This window comes from Epinephelus fuscoguttatus, linkage group LG13 (assembly GCF_011397635.1).
Source record: "Epinephelus fuscoguttatus linkage group LG13, E.fuscoguttatus.final_Chr_v1".
Lineage (NCBI taxonomy): Eukaryota > Metazoa > Chordata > Actinopteri > Perciformes > Serranidae > Epinephelus > Epinephelus fuscoguttatus.
This window is the reverse complement of record NC_064764.1, coordinates 1,203,181-1,221,734: the sequence shown is the minus strand read 5'-3', so window position 1 is coordinate 1,221,734 and position 18,554 is coordinate 1,203,181. Positions and strand designations below refer to the sequence as shown.

At 42.0% G+C, this 18,554-nt stretch overlaps 1 protein-coding gene across 1 annotated transcript in view; it reads left to right on the top strand.

Moving 5' to 3' along the window:
- tmprss3a (transmembrane serine protease 3a) overlaps positions 1 to 18,554 on the top strand; it is a 117,875-nt gene that overhangs the window by 47,993 nt on the left and 51,328 nt on the right. Inside the window, exons 4-7 of the mRNA XM_049595158.1 lie at positions 9,716 to 9,839; positions 10,822 to 10,941; positions 14,053 to 14,099; positions 18,175 to 18,340. Of these exons, the coding sequence (XP_049451115.1) occupies positions 9,716 to 9,839; positions 10,822 to 10,941; positions 14,053 to 14,099; positions 18,175 to 18,340 (457 nt within the window). The remainder of the gene's footprint in view (positions 1 to 9,715; positions 9,840 to 10,821; positions 10,942 to 14,052; positions 14,100 to 18,174; positions 18,341 to 18,554) is intronic.

Below are 18,554 nucleotides of genomic sequence, written 5' to 3'. Positions count from 1 at the left end.
TGGATATGACCACCACATGCTGTTGGGGAAGGTGGTGGAGGCTGTCTCTATCACTCTCTTGAGTGACTCTGACACCCTCTCCTGCTGGCTCCGCAGATCATTGGTGCCAGTGTGGATGATGATGTGACTCGGAGATCCAAGCCACTCCTCTGACAGCAGGTCTATGGCTTGGTGGGTGTTTGGACACCAGATTTTAGCCACTTTGTGGGTGGGGAAAAGTTTCTTTTCATTAAGGAATTTTCCATTGGAGTCGATGAGGAGGACAATGTCTGTCTTCTCTCTCTGTTGTGCTGGTCTGGTGGAATGAGGGGAGGTGCTGGTCTGTGGGCTGGATGTGGAGCTGGGGGTGGAGGTAGGTTCTTGGATTGGTGGGTCCTGGCTGCTCACAGGGTCCTGGTTGTGGTCTATGTTTTCATCCAGGTCCTGTGTAGCTCCACCTCTCTCCTGAGAGTTCTGACAGAGTGGTGAGTGCTCTGCTGTGCTCCTCTCTCTCTCCTCTGAGCTCCTCCCCCTCCTTTGACAGAGAGGCAAGTTCTCTCTTGTGCTCCTCTCTCTCTCCTCTGAGCTCCTCCACCTCCTTTGAGAGAGAGGCAAGTTCTTTCCTGTGCTCCCCTCTCTCTCCTCTGAGCTCCTTCACCTCCTCTGTCAGAGCTGTCAGTGCTGCTAGATGCTGCTCTCTGTCCTGATGCAGCTCTCTGATCTCAGTCCTGAGCAGGCTCAGCTCTCTCCTGCAGCTGTCCCTGTCCTGCCTCAGCATGCCCAGCTCTGTGCTGATGGTACAGGGATCAGGCTGAGCTGTGGTGGGCTGGCATGGCTGTTGGCTGATCAGCTCTCTCAGTTGTACTAGTTCTCTCTCCAGGTCTGTGAATTTCACCTTCAGTTTAGTGATGGTGCGGTTCAGCTGGGGGTCCTGGACCTGCTCTGGGTTGGTGGGCTCCTTCTCTTCAGGGGGCTGCTCAGTAGTTAGGCAGCTGGGAGCTGGGACCTGGGAACTGTCAGTGGAGCTAGATCTCTCCTGCTGGGCTCTTTCCTTTATAAGGAGGAAGTCCATCTCAAACAGTTCGAGGTTCCCCTGCACCATGATAGTCCCATTCTTGTATAAGTTTACTGTCATCATGAAAGTATCTGAATCCTCTGCTTCTTTTATTTTTATTTTCCAGCCGTTACAGATCCCCTCTTTTTTGACAGAGGGGTAGTGGGCACTGATGGCAGAGTGCCATGCTAGCGGCTGGTCTGTGAAGAGGATCAGATTGCTGACCTCCCCGGTCTTGTAAAGATCAGAAAACAGGGTTTCTGGTCTTTCTTTTAGCAGTTTTTGTTTAAATGCCTTCCTGGCAGTCTCATTGGTTACATCAGGAGGATAGAGGAGAGGAACAGCCTCTGTACAGCCTTTGGTGGATTCCATCAGGCTCTGCTGCTGTTGAACTGCTGCTATTTAAATTCCTTGGCAACAGTTGCTAAGGGTCTTGTTTACAGCTAGCTGTGTCATATTTTCTTTCTGATGGTTTCACTCACTTGCGTCTTCAGCTGTTTTCCTCCTCTTTGCTTGACCTTTTGTTTTGCTGGTTGGACAGTTAGGCTAACTGTCAGTTTGGCAGTTGGTTCTGTTGTTTTCCAGTCTATCCCTGTTTTCTGAGGTTTTTGCTGGTATAGTAGTAGTAGTATAATAGTAGTGGTATAATAGTAGTTTATCTCACTTTAAAACATCCAAAAAAGCAAAAATATTCAGGAGCTCATGTTCATGCTCATCTTCATGCTCATGCTCTCTCTCTCTCTCTCTCTCTCTCTCTCTCTCTCTCGTATCCTATTACTGCATCTTGCTAACTCGGCCATTGTGGATGTCACTAACTCAGCTTCTTCTCCGGAGCCTTTGTGCTCCACTGTCTCTCAGATTAACTCATATCGCAGCAGTGCCTGGATAGCATGACGTGTGTGGTTGTGCTGCTGCCGTGGTCCTGCCAGATGCCTCCTGCTGCTGCTGCCATCATTAGTCATTAGTCATACTTTTACTGTTATCATACACATATGATTATTATCACACGTATATCACATGTATACTGCCAGATACTATACTTTCAATATATTGTACCACAGTAGCCAGAACTATAACGATAATATTATTACTTTCATTAATGTCGTTGTAAGCTACTGTCATTACCGTCTATCCTGCATCTCTCTCTCTCTCTCTCTCTCTCTCTCTCTCTTTCTGTCTCATTGTGTCATATGGATTACTGTTAATTTATTATGCTGATCTGTTCTGTACGACATCTATTGCAGTCTGTCCGTCCTGGAAGAGGGATCCCTCCTCAGTTGCTCTTCCTGAGGTTTCTACCGTTTTTTTTTTTTTCTCCCGTTAAAGGGTTTTTTTTGGGGGAGTTTTTCCTTATCCGCTGTGAGGGTCCAAAGGACAGATGGATGTTGTATGCTGTAAAGCCCTGTGAGGCAAATTGTGATTTGTGATATTGGACTTTATAAATAAAATTGATTGATTGATTGATTGATTGATTGATTGATGATGGGATGAAAGGATGCATGTGCACGGGGATTTTGTGAAGCCTGCGAAGACAGGGATGAAAAGAAAGCTGAGATTAGTTGAGAGTAGTCAGAGACAGAGGGAGCAGGCACAGGAGGACATACGACCTCCCCCACGCTAGGGGGTGCTGGTACTGCTGGTGCTGCAGGCTGTGGTTGTGGCGGGGTGACCTGAGTGACGTCACGGCTAGCGACGCTGGCGGTGGTTGGCCCGGGCGTCGAAGCCGGAAGCACGGGAAGCGCGGTTGAAGCAGCGGCGATGAAGGCTAAATACAGTTGAAACAGCTTGGATTTATTGTCGGTACGGTGGAAGAGGATGCCTTTCTCCCTCAGGAACCTTTGGAGACGGGCGACGGTCCAGTTTCTAATGTCGGGCAGTGATTGTGGACGTGGAGACTGCCGGGTTGGAGGTGAAGGCGGAGTGCCAGGGTGCCGTGTTTGTAGACCGCAGGCTCTTCGCTGACGTGAGGGAAGTTGCCGATGGGTAGGAGGTGCAGAGAGGTGAAGCCGGCCTGCGCGATCCCGCCTGCGCGACCGGTGTTGTGGTGATTAGAGGTGTGGTTGAGGCGTGACCCTGCTCCCGAACCTAAGTTAACGAGTTAACTTCGTTAAAGTAGCGCCTGAATACGAGTCTTACCTTGTAACCAATCAAGGGGCATGTTGAACGTGTATGCGGAAATGAAAGCACATGTGAGAGCAGTCGGATAAGTCGCGCGCAGTTAAACTCTTGATGTGAAACTGAAGTTAATTAAACCAGTTATTGAGCACAAGTAACTGAAGCGGACATCAGTTATTTGACATGGTGTCAGAAGTGTTCTAAGAGAGACCCACGTCCAACGCTATGGCGAAGTTCAACCCGCCGGAGCACTTCAACTGTGAGCGACTCGGAGACTGGCGACAGAGATTCACCCGGTACAGGTCGGCGGTAAAGTTGGGAGAAGAGGACGGTGAGGTTCAGGTTAGCACGCTAACATTTTCAAGTCGTTTACGTTTGGACAAGCAGAGGACAGTGACGACCACGATACGGTGCTAGCTAAATATGGTGCATACTTGATGCCGAAGAAAAACACAATACACGAGAGAGCGTGTTTCCACCAAAGAGCGCAGAAGCCGGGGGAAATGGCTGAGACGTTTATAAGAGCCCTCTATGAACTGAGTGAAAACTGTGACTTCGGAGACAAGAAAAACGAACACATCAGGGACAGGCTGGTTGTTGGCATACGTGACAGGGAGCTCTCCAAAAGACTACAGCTTATGCCAACACTCACTTTGGAAACGGCAGTGCAGATGATACGGCAGGCTGAGGATGTGGAACAGCAGATAAACCAGCAGGAGCGACATACAGCTACTGTGCAAGAGGTGACACATCGACGACCATCAAAGAGAGGTGGTAGACCGCCATGGAGGCAGTCTGCAGGGGAGAGAAACGGCGGACAAGGAAATCATGTGCAACTGGTGCGGTAAAGAGAAGCACAAAGACACTGCAAAATGCCCAGCATCAGACACAGTATGTAGAAAATGTGGGAAAAAGGGCCATTGGGAGAGAAAATGTTTCCCTAGGTCAGTAAGAGAAGTTACACACACAGTGAAGATACTGAGGAGGGAAGCTTTTACTTAGGTACGTATTGATACAGGTGCTGATGTCACAGTAATGAACCTTAAAACATTTAATGCGCTTAAGCCAAAAAGAAAGCTAATCAAATCTCGCATTCCTCTCGATAGCCCGGGTGTAGCGCTGAGCATTGTGGGACAGTTTACTGCAAGTACACTCCATAAGCAGAGGAAGTACATATTTACAGTGCAGGTAGCAAGTGGGCCTACAGTCAGCAACCTACTAGAAAGAGAGACAGCTGTAGAGATGGGGCTGGTAAAAAGAGTAGAGCATGTTAGACAGGACAGGAAGGAACATTTAAAACACAGCCAGTGCAGATCCACCTGAAAGAAGATGCTGTGCCCTACGCTGTATATACAGCCAGAAGAGTTCCCCTACCGCTCCTTCCTAAAGTAAAAGCTGAGTTGCAACGCATGGAGGAGCAAGGTGTGATAGAGGGAGTCACACAGCCAACAGACTAGTGCGCACCGATGGTGCCAGTCATGAAGCCGACAGGAGCGGTAAGGATCTGTGTTGGGCTGCAAAGGCTGAACGACAATATAAAAAGGGAGCGATACCAATTACCGACTACAGAAGAGACACTGGCTAAACTGTCAGGGATAAACATTGCCTCAGAGATATTTCAACGCAAGATGAATGAACTGTTGGAGGGGCTGGAAGGAGTGGCCGTGTACATGGACGATGTCATTGTCCATGGGAAGGACATAAAAGAACACGACACACACTCCTGCGGCGCACATTGGAGAGAATGGAGCAGGCTGCACTCAGGCTCAACAAAGAGAAGTGTGTGTACAGACAGTCAGGGCTGCACTTCCTGGGCCACATTGTGGACGCAACTGGAGTCAGAGCAGACCCAGGTAAAGTGTGTGCTATCAATGACCTACAGGAGCCCACGTGCTTAAGAGAGCACTGGGCAGGGTCAACTACATGAGTAAATACATCCCGGACTTGGCAACAGCAGCAGCTCCCCTATATGACCTGCTGAAAGGAGATACAGCGTGGACATGGGATCAGCCACAGCAACACTCGTTCAAGTGAATAAAGGAAGGCCTCAGCACCTCGCCTGTATTGGCTCACTATGACGCACAATGACAGACTGCAGTCTCAGCCGATGCGAGCAGTTATGGCATAGGAGGTGTTCTTCTCCAGCTACACAATGAAAGCTGGAAGCCAGTTGCATATTGTTCCAGGAAACTGTCAAACACAGAAACCAGGTATGCGCAAATTGAGAAGGAATGCTTAGCAGGAGTGTGGACCTGTGAGAGGTTCCAAAAGTACCTGGTAGGTATGGAGAGATTCTGACTCATTATGGATCACAAACCACTGGTGCCACTGATAAACAGTAAGGTACTGGATGCGGTACCAGTGCGATGTCAGAGGCTACTAATGCAGCTGATGCGGTTCAACGCCATAGCAGAATACGCACCAGGAAAGACATTAGTTATTGCTGACGCTCTGTCACGCAGCCCTGTAGGGGAGAGCGGGGACAAAGAAAACAATGCAGAGAAGATCATTGCTAGTCACGTTGATGCTGTCATCCACATTTGGCCTGTATCAGAGCACAAGCTAGACATGATAAGGTCTGCTACACGAGAGGATGAGCAGCTGCAGAGCGTACTCAAGCTGATCAAAGATGGATGGCCTACACGAGTAAGCAGCGTTCCAAACAGTGCAAAGGACTGTTACACAGTCAAGGACTCATTGTCAACATCTAAAGGCCTCATCACAGTGGGCTGTCCCATCGCAATTCCACAGACTATGAGACAGGAAATGCTGGAGCGTTTACATGATGGACACCAGGGCTTGTCTAAATGTAGAGAACGTGCAAAGGAAACAGTATGGTGGCCTAATATATCTGCTGATATCAAACGCTGTGTGGAAACATGTCAGTTCTGCCAGGTAAACAAACGTACACAGCGTAAAGAGCCACTGCAGTCCACACCTCTGCCGGAACTACCATGGCAAAGGATAGCTACGGACTCATGTGAGTATAATGGCAAGAATTACATGGTGATATCAAATTATTACTCACGCTATTTGGAAATCTTGCACCTGCCCACAACCACGACAGACCAGGTTGTTAAGAGGATGAAAGCCACATTTGCAAGATTTGGCATTCCGGAGCAAATAGTGAGTGATAATTGTCCACAGTATTCAAGTGACACATGGAAAGACTTTTGCAGACAGTACGATATTGAGCATGTGACATCAAGCCCCTACAACCCTCAAGGTAATGGGCATGCGGAACGTGCTGTCCAGACAGCAAAACGCATACTCAAACAAGAAGACCCACTGTTAGTATTACTGTGCTACAGAGCAACACCAGTGACCTCTACTGGAGTAAGCCCAGCAGAGCTGCTCATGGGATGAAAGATAAGAACTACGCTCCCCTCTCTCAAAAGGAATCTGGTTCCAAAATGGCCAGATAAAGACCTCATCAGACACAGGGATGAAGAGGCTAAGAGACAACAAGGATTTTACTTCAAGAGGAGACATGGAGTAAAGGACTTGCCACTGTTACAGCCAAGGGATCGTGTTCTGATGAAGTTGGACCAAGGAAAAACATGGACAGGTCCAGCATCAGTTAGTTTAAGTTTAAGTTAAGTTTAAGTTTATTTACTTTATTAATCCCCCTGAGGGGAAATTCAATGTTTTCACTCTTGCTTGTCAATTACACACAGGTCCGAAAGACACACACATGCACAAACAGGACCTATACATACACAAAGTGGAGAGATGTCAGAGTGAGGGGGCTGCCCTTGGTGAGGTGCCCGGAGTGGTTGGGGGGGTTTGGTGCCTTGCTCAAGGACACCTCGGCAATGCCCATCAGTGAGAGCTGCACTCCTCGCTCTTACAGGCGACACTTACAACTGGTGCCGCCAGGAGAAGCGACAAAAGACACAGTCTAATGCAGAGACTATGAAAGCGAGTGCCCTACCACCAGAAACGGAGCCTCAGAGCTCTAACCAGAGACTGTGTGAGAGCGATGGGTTCAGGAGAGCCACACCAGTGATAAGAACAAACATGTAAAGAAAAAAAAAAGGATAGAGTGAGTTGTTGATTGTTGTAATGCTGTAAAGTTTACATAGGTTATTTTTAAGATACCTTAAGATGTGAGCACTAAGGTAATAGTAATGTTCTATATATTGCAAGTCGACAGTAAGGTTAAAGTTTGTTGGTTAACCCATTTGTTATTATATTTGAGGGGGAGATGTCAAGGTATTGCGTTGACAAGAGGTAAAGTAACGCGTGAATACGAGTCTTACCTTGTAACCAATCAGGGGGCATGTTGAACGTGTATGGGGAAATGAAAGCATGTGAGAACAGTTGGATAAGCCGCACTCGGTTAAGCTCCTGATGTGAAACTGAAGTTAATTAAACCAGTTATTGAGCACAAGTAACTGAAGCGGACATCAGTTATTTGACAGTTGTTAGCAGCTTGTTGTCCTCCAAACTTCTAAATTCTGACTCATAATCATTATCATCAACTGGGAGTACCAATTTTACGCTTTTCTTGTTTGAAGAGTCAATAATATTGCATGAATTGAAACTTTATTAAAACTAACATTATTAAACTTATCTAGGGTAGTCTGTAGAGATTAAATAAATATGATGGCTGTTGTGCATCTGCACAGTATATAAACCTAACTAAAAAAACCCCAGAAACTATCATGGTGGGATTCCATAAATGTAAGATCTTGCTTCAAGGCAACATTTGCATTTTAACAATTTTCTTTCACTTAATTATCACATACAATATAAACGGTGCTATTGCTGTTTAGGGCCCTGACTCTTTTTTTTTTTTTTTTTTACATATTGCAACATAATTGTGGATGTATTGTATGAGTGTAAACAGCCAAAAATGGGTATGTTACCCAGAGGCAACAGGGTACCAAGGAGGGCTAATCAAGACTGAAAAGTAATCCATGAAATTAAAAAGCTACAAAAATGAATGCTTTAATTCAGTTTTTTCTAATACCACAAAAACCAAATGTGTTTCAAATTGTTATTATCCTGGGTTATGTTTTTAAAGAAATCCTGCTGTTTGGAGACTGAGCTGCCTGAGAAAAACAGAAGTTGGAAGTACTTAAATGGATGCTTTTGAGACAGACTTTTACATATTTGAAGACTTGGTATAGTGCTCATACTGATTTAATTCAATAGCAACTTGATTTGATTTTTTTTTCTATAGTAATTCTGTGCATCATCTCATGTTCTGGCCACAGTTTAATTTGGTTTAGTCTAACAGCTGTACCACAGTAAACTGTAAGGTGTCACTGCACTACTTAAATCAAGCCACATGTATGTGACTTAGACCAAGGCACAGACTGGAAGAATGACTTTTACTATTGAGGCAACATCTTGTAACAACAGCTCAGTGTGTGATAATGAGAGTGACACACACAAACACAGACAGAAACACATGGAAGCTGGTGGACACATTATTAGTATTTCAATGAGATTAAAAACTCAACCCTACAAAATCCACATGCTGCTATGGATATCAGCTTACAGTGTGACAAACAAAAACACTTTTGTTTGTTTTGCTTTGCCCTAAGTATGCATGCATGTGTATTCAATTTCAGAGTGACTGCTGAGAGACCGCATTTCATTTCAGGGCTTCATATCACATTACTTTACTATGATGCAGCCTTTTAAATGTGGAAAAGACAATGCTTACCATATTACCATACCCAGAATATAAGACTATATCTAGTCTTATATCACAATATCGATGTAGTATTGATATATTGCCGAGCCATACCTGGAGATTTTCTGTGGGCTGATTCCATTGTTTGAGGTTACATTTATATACTTTAATACTTTTAGGCCAATAAATAAATGAAAGGATTCAGCATTACCCTACCAGAGTTGAATCTTAAGCACTGTGATTTTTGGTTTCCTAACTCAGGGTCCACTTCCCAGCTGGCACCAGATGTCAATATGATGTCAGAAAGATGTTGTTGAGTTTTATGTTGGACAGATGTTAGACTGTGGTTGGAATGAAATACAGGTTGATGATATTTCAAATGTCTAACATTGTTAGAATTTCAAATTGTGTGGACATTATCATTATGAGGTTTTGCAGATGTTTGGTCTTGTTCTCCATACCTTACAACAAAATGGAGTTATTCTACATCAGGATGACATTGGCATGAGATGTTCAGAAGCTGTTGGGCTTTGGTTATTTACCAACACAACTTAAAACCAACAAAATATTAATGTCATCTGTGATCGATATTCTACGCTAAATTGACATCAGCATTAGAAGTCCTGACATTGAATTTTGGTCACCCGATGTCAAAACCTAAATTCAACCAAATATCAGCACTGAATGATGTTGGCGGCCAGCTGGGTAACTAGCTGATGAAGCTTGGCCTGTTATCACATGATAAGGTCACATGATACAACTGAGCAAACATCTGTTTAAGAAGGCTGTGAGATGCAGTGAAAGCTCAGCTACTATGTAGAGTGATAATTATTTCTGAAATCTGTTTGATGTTACCTTTCTGCCCACCTCCATCTGCCTGTCTGTCTCTCTCTCCATCTGTCTCTGTGTCTGTGTGTCAGTGCGTCTGAGTGGGAGGAGCTCAGTCCTGCAGGTCCAGAGAGGGGGAGTATGGAGGACAGTGTGCTCAGAGGGATGGAACAACTGGCTGGGAGTCTCTGCCTGCAAGCAGTTGGGATACTCCAGGTTCTGACAAATCCCATGTTTCTGTTCCCTTGTTGTTGTAGCACTTTCTCAACTTTGTCTGCATGTTATGGTGATGTTTCCTCAGGAACCGATGAGACATGAAATATAATCCAGGAAGTCTAGTTTCAGTAACTGATTTTTGAGTTTGAAGGGTCATCACATATCAAGACGCTGCACAGTGGTGTATCATACTATAAGACAGGATTTACAACTGCATAAATTTTTTACAGTGTCAGTCATTTTATCTTTGTTTGCAATGATCACAAAGTGGACAGTAGAAATATGTTGCGATGTTATCTAGCAGGAATGTGCGCTAAATTTTGTGTTTTCTTTCCACAAGTCTGAGAGAAGACAGAAGACATGTTATGGAAGCAAAATAGTCCAAAATCTCAAAATTGACTAATGCATATAGAATATTTTTACCAGGAGCACAGAGATGATAAACTTGCTTTGCCTGGGGGGGGGGCACTTTTTCAAAATGACAGGAAACCAGGGTCCAATTAATAAACAAACGATAATATTTATCAATGTTTGTCGAAAAATAATTGCATGTTTCCAATCTTTTCGATGCTTGCTGTCATCACTCATCTTTACCAAGAGGAAAATCCAGTCCAAACAAGCCAGCAGGGGTGTTTCTAGGATTTACCTTTGAGGCATAGCCCAGACCTCTGTCGGGCGTCGGGGGATCCTCCCATGCCTTTTTTTTTGTTTTTTTTTTTTAGATTTAAAAGCTCAAATTTGATGCTTTTGTATGAACTGTGGATCCTTAGCAACATTCAACGGACAAAAAAATATCCAAGTGTGAATCAAGTTATTTTTATTGTGAAGCCAGATTTGGCCCACAGGCTGCAAGCTGAGTGTCTGTGTTGTAAGGTCTCCCCTTCAGTGTTTCATCCTAATGTTTTAAGACATTGTCATCAGGTTAAATATCAACAGCCTCATCATCAGCTGTACATTGTGTGCGGTGCTGTATGTCTGACAGGTATGAGGAGTCCTTCTTCATTTCTCTAACCTCCATTGAGCAGGACCTTCAGTACAACCTGGTGTCCATCAACCTGAGCCAGTCACACATCATTAAGCTCCAGAACGCCACAACCCTCAGGTAGAAAACACATCCGCATTTGAATGAATGGAAATGTATGTAAACTAACTGTGCTTATGCTCAGTGACACCATATAAATCATCTAAAGCAACTCCATTAGAGCTAGACGTGTGTTGCTTCTTTTCAGCTATTTGGAACTTAAAGTGTATATGACATCTAACCCAGCTCAATCTGCAAATAACAGTGTTTATGTATTTTGTTTGTTTATTTATTAGGGATGTCCCGATCCAGCTTTTTCACTTCCGATCCGATACCGATATTACAGCCTTGAGTTTTGGCCGATACCAATACCAATCCAATCCAAGCATGTATTATACGTATTCACTTATTTTGTTGTCAGTCATGTTAGAAAAGGTTTGATCAAGCAAAGAACAACTACTTAATCAGGTTAGTTAGAATGATCCACAACAGTTGGTATGAGAAACTGACATGTTTATTGTTTAAACTTTAAACTTGAACATTAACATTAAATAAAAAATATAGTTGGTTTGCTTTGGCTGCTTTGGCTCCTTAATAAATAGAAAATGAATCAACACAAGAAATCTTTAAAATGTCTAACATTGAAATTAAAATAGCAGCAAGCCTCCGCACACTTGTGCTTTGGCCCCCAAATAAATAAAAAAAACCGATTAACACCACAAGACATTGTTGGCATTTAACAAACAATGCAGCCTTTCCTTTTCAGTTATTTTAGTAGTGTTTTTGTAGTCCATCCATGGCTCCAATTTCACTAATTGTGCCCAAAACAGTGCCATCAGTGCTCTTTACTTAAACAGTAAGAGTGTAAACCAAATAAAAATAGCACTCTCAAAAAACCAGAGCAGAAAACAAATAGTTAGTTAATTTAATTGACCACTACTCTTCCCCCCCTCTGTGTATCTGCCATCTGCATGCTGGCCTGGTGGATTGATAGTAAGAGCTGGAGTAGATCACTGGAATGGACTGCTTGAATCGTGGAGCGCTGGGCTGGCCGGAAAACCTGGCACGGACTCTATGAAAATCTGGACCGGAGTTCATGGAGCGGCATTTTTCCATGCAGTCCGATCCGATGCCGATGCCTGTTTTTTGCTAATATCGGATATATATATATATATATCAGATCGGAACATCCCTATTTATTTTCTTGTATGGTCGGAGAGTCTGAGCAGCTAACTTAATGGCAAAAAGAAATTTGCAATTATTTAAAAATATTTATTTGTGAGTGTCTGTTTTCTAAGCGATGGTCTGTTCTGATCACCAGGTCATTACTCAAAGACCTACAGTAAGGTGAACACTGGTAATAGTTTCCAGACTTGGCAGTGGTATCTGAACACTAAGATTTTGCCCAGCAAACACATCATTTCAATCGGTCTCAATAAGATGATTATGATGATGATGATGATGATGATGGTAATTTGATATTGTGTGCTTATTGCAAAACGTAGCCACAGTGGCTGTGCTCCCAGAGGTCAGCAGAGCTCAGGTCACATGTTTAGTCAGTGTGTTTCTAGGCAAGTAGAGACCAAGTGGCCCAAATTCCGTTGTTGACATGAGCAGATTTACATTAGTTGGATCCTTTACACAATGCAGATGCAGAAAGTGTAGCTGAGTGTAACTCTATTCCCAGGCAGATTAAACAGGATTTACACATTTTTTGTACAGTTTTAAGCGTTGATCCAGAATGAAAATCTGAATTCTGCTGAATGTTTTTGTGCTCGTAATGTGACTGACAATATTCATTTTATTTTTAAAATATTAATTTTTAGTCTTTATCCTTCATTTTCTGTGTTTTTTTTATTAGTAGTAGTAGTAGTAGTAGGGACTGTATGTTACTTATGAGAGGGGAGAGGGTGGCGCACAAAGTGGGAGGCATGTCAGATACTTTTTAACCAGTGGTGAGGGTCTTATGTTATTTTTTATTTTGGGTTAGGGGAGGGACATACAAATTTAAATGGTTGTATACATTTTTACCACAGACATTTAAAGAAAACATGCCAGAAATTATTATTGGATTTTTGAATTTTCAACACTCTACATCATGTGCGATGAATGCTTTCATCAGAAAAAAAAAAAAAATAACCAAGTCTGAGCTTAAAACAGTGATGTTTCATCAAAATCACTTTATTTTTTTTATCTCATTTAAAATTTGGCCAAAAATAAACTGTCTGCATGAACTAACCAGCATGCATGACAAGAGTGAAAAACCGAGGCTTTTTTTTCAACTCCAGGATTTTGCCTTCAGCTTTTAACTTTAAAAAATCAAAGGGTAAGCAAAGTAAAAATCTAATTACTCATTTAAAGTGGAGGGGGGATCATACGTTTGCGCACACACCAGTCACTCAGGGTGGCTCAAGGAAAAATATTTGTAGCTTCAGGGAGGGTCAAAATTAAAAAAAAAAAAAAAGGCGAAGTCACACCCCAGCCCCCCATCCTGTGATAAGTAAAGAACAGTCCCTTAGTCATAGGATGGTTCACACAGGGTCAGTGGTATAATGAAATGTATTGGGAAAGAGAATTTTGTTTGTCATTTGTCAAAATAAGTGCAGTTTTGGTGCACCAAACCATAAGGGGCTCATTGCTGCTGCCCGAGGCCTTTTACCTCATGATTGGTGAGAATTGCTGTAGTTGTAGTGGATATTTTTTCCCAAGCAGCCATAAGGGGAAATAATGAACCTGTTCCACATTTGAAAACAAAGTGAGATTTATGCTGTATGCTTTTTCTGTTTTACAAGAGAAAATAACATAAAGATAAGGACTAACTGGTTGGTTTGGCTGCCACACCTTTGTTAAAGAGCAGCACACAACTGCTCCCCTCAGGGTTTCTATGGGAACCACCTGTGCTAGTAGTCAGGTTAATAAAATGAAGAAACAAGTAAAAAAAAATTAAGTTTGTGAAGGAAAAATAATGTCTCAATCATAACATAGAGTGCCAGAACAGTAAAGAAACTACAGCACATGAATAAATGTACTCAAATATGTGTCAAATACCTTCACTGACTTTGATGAGTGTAGCTCTTCAGAAAACTGTTCTACATGTGAACCTTGTGTTTCCTGCTCTGTGAAGTCATTGACATTTAAAACTTAATATGCAGTACTTCTCCATGTTCCTCCCCACCTCCTGTATTGTCACAGTAAGACTCGGTGCAGCTCAGGGAAGGTGGCCACTCTGAAATGTCTGGGTGAGAGCACACACGTCATATTTATTTAACTCATGACTTTATGACTTTATGACTCCATCATATTGATGGAGTCAATATGAGCACATGTGCTCCTGCATGTGCTTGTGTTCTTTCATAGCATGCAAATGTGTATGTATCTTCTGTGTGAGTCTTTGTTGGCGTGTATGCGTTTGGGTGTTTCTGCAACTCCCATCACTTTCACCCTCTCAAATGAAAAAAAAACCCTCCGTAAATTTTAATTTTAACCATCAGTTTGTAATAGTAACAGGCACACAAAATTGCATATAGTCGTAAAGCTTTCAATCTGGAATATGTTTATTTTTAATGTTTTTCACTACAAAATGTCCTTATCATGACATTAAAATGTTGATTTATACATTGTCCTCCAAAGATTTTTATGAAATTATAAGACATTTGAATTCAAGCTTTGTAAAACATTTCAAATATTGATGCAAAACTATAATACAAAATATGGAATTTCATAGTTTTCTCTACGCCACTGAAAATTTTGACAGTAACCTTACATGTCAATTGTCTTTATACATATAAAAATAAAATATATTGCTTTTATGACAGATATTCCAATTCTAATGTGTAAATCATCTCTTCTCAAGCGTTAAAATAATTTTTGCAAATACAAATCATAATAATAATCAAAATAAAGCACTGCTGCGGATATGACATCTTGTCGCCATAGAGACATCGTTAATGATATAATTTATTCTTAACATATCAATCAATCAATCAATCAATCAATCAATTTTATTTATAAAGCCCAATATCACAAATCACAATTTGCCTCACAGGGCTTTACAGCATACAACATCCCTCTGTCCTTTGGACCCTCACAGTGGATAAGGAAAAACTCCCCCCAAAAAAACCCTTTAACGGGGGGAAAAAATGGTAGAAACCTCAGGAAGAGCAACTGAGGAGGGATCCCTCTTCCAGGACGGCCAGACGTGTAATAGATGTTGTACAGAACAGATCAGCATAATAAATTAACAGTAAAACAGTAATCCGTATGACACAATGAGACAGAAAGAGAGAGAGAGAGAGAGAGAGAGAGAGAGAGATGCAGGACAGATGGTAATGACAGTAGCTTACAACAACATTAATGAAAGTAATAATATTATCGTTATAGTTCTGGCTACTGTGGTACAATATGTTGAAAGTAAATATTAGTATCTGGCAGTATACATGTGTGATAATAATCATATGTGTATAATAACAGTAGAAGTATGACTAATGACTAATGATGGCAGCAGCAGCAGCAGCAGGAGGCATCTGGCAGGACCATGCAGCAGCACAACCACACACGTCACGCTATCCAGGCACCGCTGCGATATGAGTTAACCTGAGAGACAGTGGAGCACAAAGGCTCCGGAGAAGAAGCTACAGTAGTTAACAACAGTAACAGACAAAAACAAAAGGTATTACATATAGCAAAGACCGGGTCAAGCTAATTTTCATGTTTCAAAAATATTATGGTCTCTTAAGTTGATGTGGCATGAAAATTTGGACTCATAAAATGCTTCAGAAATGTAATAAAATCACAATATTTAGTTGTTTTGTTTAGTTTCTTTTGTTTCAAGATGTGTAATAACGTGTATATATTTATCAAGCATCACTTGACAATTTTTTTTACATAAATCCAAAATTTCACTGCTGGGACTTAAAATGCCTGTAGTTTCAGGAACACCCATATATGTGTGCCGTTACTTTTGCCCTCTGAGACAAGTAGTCTGTATTAACAAACTGTAATAGCCCACAACTGGGTTGCATAATGTTTATGTGGAACAAATAGAGTAAATGGTATGCACTTGTATAGTGCTTTTGTAGTCTTCTTACCAGTCAAAACGCTTTTTACTAGGGATGGGAATTGATAGGATTTTATTTATATCAATGCCATTATCGATTCTGCTTATCGATCCGATTCTTTATCAATTCCCTTATCAATTCCTCCTGTGAATTTTCTCTGTGGAAAAAGTAGACCTTACAGGTTTTCGGTGTCAACAACACAAATTTTATTGAGTTTCTATTCTAAACAAGAGATAAGTGCTTGTGTAAGTAAACAAATATGAAATTGGTCCACCGCTTCTTTTCACCTTATAACATGATGACTTATATTGTTTACACAACGGCATGTCATTTCTGTCTCTACATGATCGTGCCTTACAATCCTCCTCTGCTCTCTGTATCGTGCACAAATTAGACATCTTTGTTGGTCAGTCATTAAAACGGAAGCGAGTTTTATGTGCATCACTCTGCAATTTAAACGTGCATGCTTAATTTAATCAGGGCAAGCCACATGTCGCAAGCCCCGCAATGTAAATATTGCACACATGTGCATCGCGATAGTGATGCTTAAAAGATATATCGATCAGGCCTAGTTGGTGGTGTTTCCTCCCTTGCATGTAATTACGGTGCTGCATAAATTGCACACCGCGCTGTTAGTCTTTTTTGGCCCCACTTTCGACCGCTTCTGTCTCTCCACCATTACGTCTTCTTTGTTGTTGAACGTGCTGCTGACTGACGTGCGTCATCAACGTAAAGATTCGGCGTAATAAAAGAATCAATAAGGGAATCATTAAGCATAAAGCCTAATGATGTTGATGAATTGAACCAGTTGGAACCAGTTCTTAACAGGAACCGATTCTTGATTCCCATCCCTACATTTTACACTACGTCACATTCACCCATTCACACATTCACACACACATTCATACACTGGTGGCTGAGGCTACCATACAAGCTGCCTGCTACTCAGGATTTTCTTGATAAATTTGGCACAAACATCCACTTTGACTCAACAGTGACCTGGTTACATTTTGGTTGTCATAGGTCAAAGGTCAAGGTCAGTGTGACCTTGTCTAATTTATTCATGCAGTCACAATATCTCAAAACACCTTGTGGGAATCTCTGCAAATTTGGCACAAACTTCCACCAGGACTCAACAACGAACAAATTGGAATTTGGTGGTCAAAGGTCAAGGTCACTCTAACCTTCCAAAACATGTTTTTGGCCAAAATCCAAAAATTCATTCACTATTTATGGCAAAATTATCCACCTCGAAACTGTGTCGATTGTATAGATCTTCTGTGGGGGAAGATGTGTATGAAGCATCCATGTTTTCACAGACATGGATGTAAAACTGACAGGCTTTGTATTAAAAAAAGGATGTAAACTGACTGCAACTTCACTGATTTGTAGAGACATACAACCGTGCATAGCTTTGTTATGAACTTTTGTTTGTGTTTTGTGTTGTCTGTTCACAGCTAACATGTTTTTAAAAATGCTAGCTGCCAGTGCTGCATTGGTTTGTGTTCGGCCAATCACCATGCTTGCGTCACTAAAGTTTCCTCATGTGCTGGGAAAGTAAAAAATCCCTCAAAACCGGGTTCTAGAAGCTACAATCATTCTTAGCTATTGTACTGCAGATACAATAAAATGGGGAGGTTCTCAGAACTATGAAAAAGTTCCTCCGGTCCGAAAATGCCTTTCGTCTTCATGTTCTAGGATTCAGCTACTATGGAGTTGTGAGAGTTGATGCTTTCAGGTAAAACCTGCTCATAGTCAATACTTTTGATCAGTGTGTTTAAGCTTTAAAGGGTTATTCCACCAATTTTACACAAAGTTCAGATGACTTGTCATGGGGAGCATGAAAACAGTTGCATCATTTTCTCTGTGACTCTGAGTGAGCTTTTTCAAGTCTGAGAAAATAACCCTGATGATGTCATCACCACTGTTTTTGATCATTCTTTTTTTAATGTCTCTTGTGATTACCCAAATGTTATGGAAATGTAATACTAAATTGCTGCAGTACCCCAAAACCAACCTTTTTGATGGAAACAATGTTTTCCAACATGAGACAGTGAAACTCTCCACTCTCGACTTATTTATAATTGGTAGCAGATATTTGGTAGCAGAAACTCATGACAGTGACTGACTATTTAACACTAGTATCAGCCCTCCAGCACATGGTGTTAATCCAGTGTGAGTGAGTTAGTACTGTGTTTGCATCTGTGCCTAAAAGGTATACAAGCTGACCTATGACCCTCCACACAACTGTCCTCAGAGTGCGGCTCCAGGCCCCAGTACAATACTCGTATCGTTGGTGGTAACATCTCCAGGCCAGGTCAGTTCCCTTGGCAGGTCAGCCTCCACTTCAGCAGTGAACACCTGTGTGGAGGCTCCATCATAACATCACGCTGGGTCCTCACTGCAGCACACTGTGTGTATGGGTGAGTCACACATGCAAACTCCATCACTCTACATATATATATATATATATATATATATATATGTTCTGTAGAGAAGGCCCCAAAGTCACAGAGTTAATAATAATTGAGTATAGTTGCCAATATTTAATGTACTGTTCAGGGATCAGTTCATTCACTGCTGCTTATGGTATATGAATAGCCACTTCCACCTGCCTTCGAGGTGTAGCTGATGCCA